This window comes from Mycothermus thermophilus (genome assembly GCF_041956435.1).
Source record: "Mycothermus thermophilus strain CBS 625.91 unplaced genomic scaffold VTJ04scaffold_6, whole genome shotgun sequence".
Lineage (NCBI taxonomy): Eukaryota > Fungi > Ascomycota > Sordariomycetes > Sordariales > Chaetomiaceae > Mycothermus > Mycothermus thermophilus.
Window position 1 is genome coordinate 2,156,206 of NW_027191432.1, and position 7,413 is coordinate 2,163,618.

At 52.9% G+C, this 7,413-nt stretch overlaps 2 protein-coding genes across 2 annotated transcripts; both read right to left on the reverse strand.

Moving 5' to 3' along the window:
* Window positions 1-485: 485 nt before the first annotated feature.
* On the reverse strand, window positions 486-3,093 carry VTJ04DRAFT_9193 (uncharacterized protein; the record flags this gene model as incomplete). Its single annotated transcript, XM_069367713.1, has 11 exons — window positions 486-1,576; window positions 1,633-1,703; window positions 1,770-1,878; window positions 1,935-1,971; window positions 2,027-2,117; window positions 2,175-2,211; window positions 2,264-2,339; window positions 2,404-2,433; window positions 2,498-2,709; window positions 2,785-2,838; window positions 2,949-3,093. The coding sequence occupies 11 exons, from the start codon at window positions 3,091-3,093 to the stop codon at window positions 486-488; spliced, it is 1,953 nt and encodes a 650-aa protein (XP_069216014.1).
* Window positions 3,094-6,761: 3,668 nt separating this feature from the next.
* VTJ04DRAFT_9194 (uncharacterized protein) lies at window positions 6,762-7,112 on the reverse strand (the record flags this gene model as incomplete). The annotated part of the gene is made up of 1 exon (XM_069367714.1): window positions 6,762-7,112. One exon carries the CDS (start codon window positions 7,110-7,112, stop codon window positions 6,762-6,764), a length of 351 nt encoding a protein of 116 aa, XP_069216015.1.
* Window positions 7,113-7,413: the final 301 nt, after the last annotated feature.

Here is a 7,413-nt window from a genome sequence, read left to right on the forward strand (position 1 = left end):
AGTTCATCAAGGAGGTAATAATGGCTATGCGAGAACGGAGTATCTAAGGTAGTCAGGTTACTGATGGAGCTGTCGTCAGCTTGTGCTGCTCTCTTCTGGACGGCGTGTCTGCTTGCGTATTTTCCGGAGGTGTTGGGTGCTCCCAGTGCCCAGACATCTGGTAAGAGGAGAACGTCCTCGTCCATCAACGACTTTGTCTTGTGATGAACAGTTCATTGGGGCTGTTGTGGTTGGAGATGAGGTCGACTAACTACATCGCCATCGAATTGAAGGGTTATTTGATTATGTATGTTTACCTATCCTCAGCGTAGAAGGGTAAAAGTATGTATGTAAATACCTGACTGACCTGTTGAACGGAGCAAACCACACCACCTCAAAAAGCCATGTATACAGCACCAAAGAACACCACCACGCCCAACCAAACTAGTACAAACTAAACCAAACAAAATAACAGACAAGAGCTGCCCCATTTTCTCATTAATTCCTCACCTCCACCGCCCGATAACAAACCTCCCCACCCCTCCTCCCCTTCCCCCTTTTCCTCTCTCCCTGCCACCCCCGCCAAACCCCGCCTCCATAATCCCCGACAACCCTGTGCTGTTCCTCCTCTTGCCGTTGCTGCTGCTGCTCACCGTCCCAATCACCACCGTGTGACCGAGCCGTCCGATGGCGTCACCGCCGTGCTCGTCGATGGTGGTGGTGGTGGTGCTGTAGTCGATGTCGACGCGGACGCCTTTGAGGGGGAGTTGTTTGTTGGGGGGTTGACGTGTGCTGGGTTTGGGGAAGAGGGTGTGTGTTGCTGTTGTTATAATTGCTGTTGTTGGGTTGTTGGTGGGCTTGGTGGTGGTAATTGATGGGGATGGGGATGGGGTTGTTGTTGTTGTTGTTGTTGTGGCGGCGGTGGTGGGAGCGGGGGAGGTGGGAGGAAAGGTTTTTTGGCCTTCGTTTTCTCCTGTTCCTGTTCCTGTTCCTGCGACGGTGGTGGCGGTGGAGGTGGAGGTTGAAGCGGTGGTTATGGTGCTGATGGGGTATTGTGGTGAGAGTTTCCCATCCGCCGCTGTCGCATCAGTTCCATCACCACCACCAACCATGGTCGTGGTGGTGGCATCCGAACTCCTGGTTCCAGCTCTTGCCTTGCTGGTGGTCATCATCCCCATCCCATCCACCTCGGTGATCCTCACCGACGCGCGCGGTCGGCCGCTGCGGCGCTTGCTCCGCGTCTTGGACACCATCGAAGCGACATCATCGTTAAACACGTCGTCATCGTCGTCGTCATCGAAGTAAGTATTCCGCTGGACATCGTTTTCGTCCGAATCCCGCAGTCGATACGAACCACCACAACCGCCGTCGCCGCGGCTGCTGCTGTTGTGTTGCGGGATCACGCTCAACTCGTCGTCGTCGCTGGCTGCGTGGTGGTGATTCCCGCCACCACCACCAACACCGCCGCAGGGACCGGATTTACGCCCATGTCCTCCTCCAGTTGCTTGTTGGATCGCCGTGCCGAAGGTGGCGGCCATGCCGTCGATGGTGCTGTCGCGGGAGGTGACCCAGTGGATGACGACGGCGCCGAAGAGGACTAGGCAGGATGTGAGCGTGAGGCTACAGGAGAAAAAAAGGATGGTGGGGACGTACTGTCGCTGTTGCAGCACATGAGGCAGACCCAGCCTGGCTCGCCGTTGAGGCCGACGAGGACGGAGAGGTTGCTTTGAGCATGGTTAGCAAGGGGAAAATGTTGGATAATTGATAAGGGGTTGGGAGAGACGACGGACACAGTGCTGCTGGTCAAGGTGCAGACGCTGCCGATGAATGTCCTGACGGCCATGGTCTTGAGCCGGTCGCTGCCCGCGGAGCGGGCGTAGTTCTTGAAGGCGTAGAGGCCTGGATAGTGGTAAGTTTGTGGCGTGTCAAAGCTTCAAGGGGTCTGAGATGCGTACTGTACAACGGCTTGAGGAAGAGGATGGTGAGGTAGACCTGGGCCGGTTGTCAGCATGTGTCATCTCACGGAACCCAGGAAGCAGGAACGCACGTTGACGAGCAGGTCAAAGGCGATGAGAGGAAGAATGGCCGGCCGCTCCATGCCGATAATGCACTCGCCGTTGTCAATCCTTGCGATTCGACTGGAAGAGGGGTTAGCTGTGGGATTAAGACAGCGAGTGACTCTGGGGTTGGCGTACAAGATGAAGTTTGGAACAACCACGATGATGTAGACCCCTGAGAAGCGTCAGCGGCTGTTCGTCGACTCTCAAGATGCTCCAGACCGTACCGATCATGCCAAATGAGTTGAAACAGTAGAGCTTCGACTTGAGGCGAGGCTTAGACCGGCCGGAGCGGATGATGTACTGGAGAGCAGGTCAGCGCTTGTCTCTCTTTGTCGAAGGCAATGTGTTCGCCAAAACTACTTACAGCTTTCTCGACCATGAACATGTAAATAAACTAGCTCAAGGATTAGCACAAAATATCCCCTGGCTGCCTCGTCAACCAGACATGGAGGACTAACAATCTGCAGATATCCCCCGTCAGCACATTCCTCTCTCGAGCTGCTATACTCCCCCCTGAGGATCGAACTCACCTTTGCCGTCACATAGAAAACCAGACACAGCAAGATCGCCGTCTCGCAGACAGACCCCGAGTATCCCACGCCAAAGCCGAACTGGATGATAGCCGTGCCCAGCACGAACAGGAACGAGTCGATGTAGATGCAAAAGACGACTTTTCCCTCCGTGTCAGTACCTTCTTGTCCCCGATCTCTTTGTTCAGAATGAAAGAAAAAAAGGTCTAACATACGCCATTGCACAAAAGGAAGCTGCTTCCACGTCTTGACGGCGAGATACCTCTGAGCTGTATCCAACGGACAAGTCACGGTTAGTCAAAGCTCGCCATCCTCGAGAATAAGCCTTAATCTGTAATAACAGCAAATAGGAACCAGCGAGTCCACCGTCTTCCCTTACCGGTAAATGCGGACAAAACCGAAATAGACAACATGGACAAGACCACTCCAAGAACCAGGCCAATCAGCGGCACCCGGCTCGGATGACCCTCGTGTTCTTGCCGGGCTCCCAACATGTGGGAGAGAAGGGGTATTGTTGGGGCCATGGGCTGGCCGGGGGCCTATGATAATAGGCGTGGTGTCGTTCCGGAGTGGAATGCTATGATCGCGATGCGGACCTTGCGACGAGACTCAAAAGCAGAGAGGTCAAACGGAACAAATATCAAGCACAAGCCGAATCACATGGACCGGGGATGCTGAATGATATGAATAAACGACCCAGACAAGGCAAACAAACGAGTCGAGTCAACGGTTCCGGACGGCCGGGATGGGAGAGGGATGGAGGCGACCTTTGTATCTTCGTTGTCTTTTTGTTTCTCCCCTCGAGCTAGCAAGCAAGTAGCAAGAAAGCAGCGGAAGAACTGAACAGATAGACAATAAAGAAGAAAACAACACATGTGATAGATGGGAGGTTATAACGAGATCAACCACCTAGAAGCCCGGCCCTCCCCGTCTGCTGCATGTGCAACGGGCGGCATGAACTACTGTACCTACTGTGTCGATGTAGCTTCCCTCCCTGCATGTCAGCCAGAAGCGCGCCTGGTCCCAATCCATGGTCATGCCGCCCCCCATCCAGGCTCGCCCGCCGAAGCTGCATGTATGGCAGTATGGGGTTTGCAGCGTGTGTCTCTTGTCTCCTGGCCAGGTGATGGAACTTGATAAGCTTCGCTCTCACTCACATACCACGCCTTGGGTAGGTTGGTATTTTGTGCGCGCCTCAGAGAGATCTGTAAATTACTCGGGGATAGATAACTCTGCTTTTCCAACAATACTCCGTACATTACAAACAGTGCTTCTCCGAAGGAAACAAATACCCATCGGGTTGGTGGGCTTTGAGCGCTGGCCCTGGCCCTCGAAACTGATAGGTCGATCGACCGGGCAAGACACGGGAGGCGGCAGACGCCGTACATGGACACTCAAAGAGAAAGCGAGAGCGCAGATCTCGTGCTTGGCTAGTGAAGCTGCAGGCCCTCGAGCTGGCGGCCATCCACACCTTGAGTCTCCTCCTCTCACCAGCCGCAGGGGAGTTTGTGGTTGGTTGGATTTTTCTCTCTCTGGGGGATGGATGCGAGTGATGCGGATTGCCGCTTGGGGGTAAGCTGCCGTTTGTTGTTCGGGAATGATGGAGATGATCTGGGAACCCCGGGAGTTGTTGCGTGGCTTACAATGGTGGCGGAACCCTAACAAAAGAGATATATGAGAGACTCGAGGGTTCCATGTACTGTGTAGGCGGCAAGTCCAGACAGGGTCGGGATGACGAAGGCAGATGGATGGGAGTATCGCAGACCACAGTGGTACAAACGGTGAATAGGTGGGCGGCGGCGCATCTTCTGCGCAGAGGGGAGCGTCGACAGACAGCCTTGACAACCACTGAGGCCTACCTATCCAGCGCGGCAGTCTTTGTTTTAGCGACAGCAGCAGCAGCAGCAGCAGCAGCAAGTCTCAGATCGGATGTCAGTCCAACATGGCTGGCGCCAGGTCAAACCTGGAAGCAAACTGAGACAGTGATGCAGGGTAGTTAGCAAGGCTGGGTCTGCATGCGCGGATGAACAATGACGGGGAATGTTGTGTATCATCTGTCGGCCCGCACACCTCTCCATTCACCATGGCGGACGAACACCCGTGGAAGAGACAGACTGAGACAAACAGATGGTGGCTTGACTGCTAAACCAATCGAAGCTCCCGCCTCAGTGACAAACAATGCACGCCGAGTTTGTGGCTTTGTCCCTCGATCGGGTCTGCCAGCCGTCCACACGGGTCGAGAGGGACGGCCGGCCGACATATCCTCCGTACTGTGAGATCTGTGGGAATACTTAGGTAGTCCAAATCAGTCAGATATCGCAATTCCCGTCGTTCCCCCAACCTCTCCTCCCTCACGTTGTCTCCTGCGTGACGTTCCCGAGACAATAAGGCCAAAGATACCGATTTAAGGTGTTGTCAAAAAGTGATGGATGATTCGAGCTGTCGAGTCCGCCAACGCCGCCCTGCATTGGCCCTTCGTTGGTGGTCGGCATCGAGCCATCTGCATGGGGTCCAACGAACGAAGCGTCCAGATAGGGCAGTGATTGACATGCCGGCCTTTGGAGGTGTCAAGATCCTTTACAAGATGAGGTTCAGCTTGCGAGGTTGTGCTGCAGGATATGATTTTGTGAAAGTGCGCATCCCGTTGACGGGTGGCGTCTGCTGGAAGTTATCCCAGTGAAGCGAGGAGAGACTGGACTTCGGTCCTCGGGATGGGTGGCCCCGTATTCGGGATGAATGAATCGTTCAACGGCTTCGGCTTCCGATCTCATGGCGGCGGCGAACTTGGAACAATGGAACCCCCCACCAAGAACCATCCAAGTTTGCCTTCAGCCTTCCCCATACCCCATACATACGGCCTTTCCAATTTTCGATGTGGTGATTGAAAATTGCATATCTCACGGAGGGGCTCCATCAGCTCCGAGATTCGGGCTGCCATTGCTTGAGAGCTGGGTGCTGAGCTCGGGGCACATGTGCTTTTTCTAAACCTTCTCTTTTTCAGTGCTGCGAGGAATACCAGCAGGAATTAAAAAATAAAATCGTACGATTCTACATTAGATGTAAGTGAATTTCCATAGATTGAAAATGAATACTTTGAGTCTGTGTTGAGCATGTGAAGGACACGGAACTTAGAGGTTTCCAAGTTCCAGGCGCAACCCGTCAAGTGGAACCCCAGATCGGTCCATGCTTCCAGCTGGAGACGGGAAGGCAAGATCGGGAGTGGGACCCGGCCCCGATCCGTCGGGAGCCAAGAACAAAGCCAAGAATGAGTGGGCCCAAGCTCACAGCCCCAGCCCAGGGTTTCCCGATCGAGGACGCAGGCACTTGATCGGACCCACTTCAACCGCCATCTTTCCATCTCAGCTCCTCCAGCACTGTGTTCATCATGACCTCTATCAAAGTTCCAAGATTCTAATGGGTACCCTGAACCAACCTGCCTTAGGTATCCTTCCAGGTTTACATCCCACCCCACAACTATCCATTTTCACAACAACAGAGAAAAGACAAAAAATATTAGGCGGGGAGCAGATCCGGAGGATACCTGACATTTTCCCACCTACCAAGTTTCAGCAAGCGTTTCATCATCGTCAACAGCCCCAAGACCTGACCTGGGTGAGGCACCCGGGAGCCTGGTCCTCACTCAGCTGGGGGCTAGGAACTTTTACTCCGTATGGGTTTGGGAATTGCAATAACCCGGGATGTGGGAACTATATTAGCTGGTGTTAATGCCTATTCTTTGTGTCTGAAGATGAGTTTTGTGTTTTTAGGATCAAGTTGAGACGGGGCTAAGTAAAGTACCTTACAACCAAACGGAGTAGGGCCCGGTTCTCCGATGGACCGGAAGCGGGAGAGGTGAGATGTTGGGACTCCAACCTCATCTATCCAAGTGTCTGAGGGGCAGTAAGACGAAGAAGAGCAAGAGGACATTGACAAACAGCTTGTGATAATCTGTGCTATCCGCCATGTCATGTTCCAAGTATTGATACAGAGTAAATACTTGAGTGTAGGTAGTGGAGAACAAGCAATGGCCATTTCCATGGGGAGGACCTGGGGTCAACAAGGCTCATTCATCACCTCAACATGTCATCAGGACATACCACACACACACATCAACCTCGGACCAACTCCCAACATTCGCACTCAAAATCGACTGGCGGCCTCTATTCACGTGCAACAAAAGTCTCGCTACCAATCATTCCACTCCCATCTCCTGACCACACACATCTTCAAACTCTCGTCTTTGTCCATCAATCCATCCATTCTTAGAACCAACCTCCTGATACGCCAACTGCCCCAGCCCTAAGATGTCCGCAAAAACACAAAAAGCCCGCCCAAGACCAGCAAAACCCTTCCTTGAGAATGTAGTGACCCCATATCCATCCAATCCATATCCCATACTGATGATGCCCATGCCCATGTCCCATATCCAACGCCCGAACCCCAACCCAGAAGCAAGGAGATAGATACCCTGAAATTCCCCAGTTCCAGCCATCATGCCCGACACCAGATACCTAAACCGTCCCAAACACGAAGATCCGGCCATTTCATCATCTCCAAGAAGAAACCAAAAAGATAGAGAGGACAAAATTAACACCAGCCAGCAGCATTAACCATTAAATCCATGGTTTTCGTCGTTTTCGTGGTCGTAGTCGTTGTTCTTGTTGCTGTTGCCGTCGTCGTTTCTCTGCCAATCGAGATTGTGTGCGTGCGTGTGAGTGGTGAAATGACAAAGAAGATTAAAGAGCAAGAAAGGGGGGTATCTCGATACAAAAAAAAAAATGAAAAAGATGAACTCCCCGACAGGGAAACCAAAACCCAACGGGAAAAAGAAAAAAAATCATCAC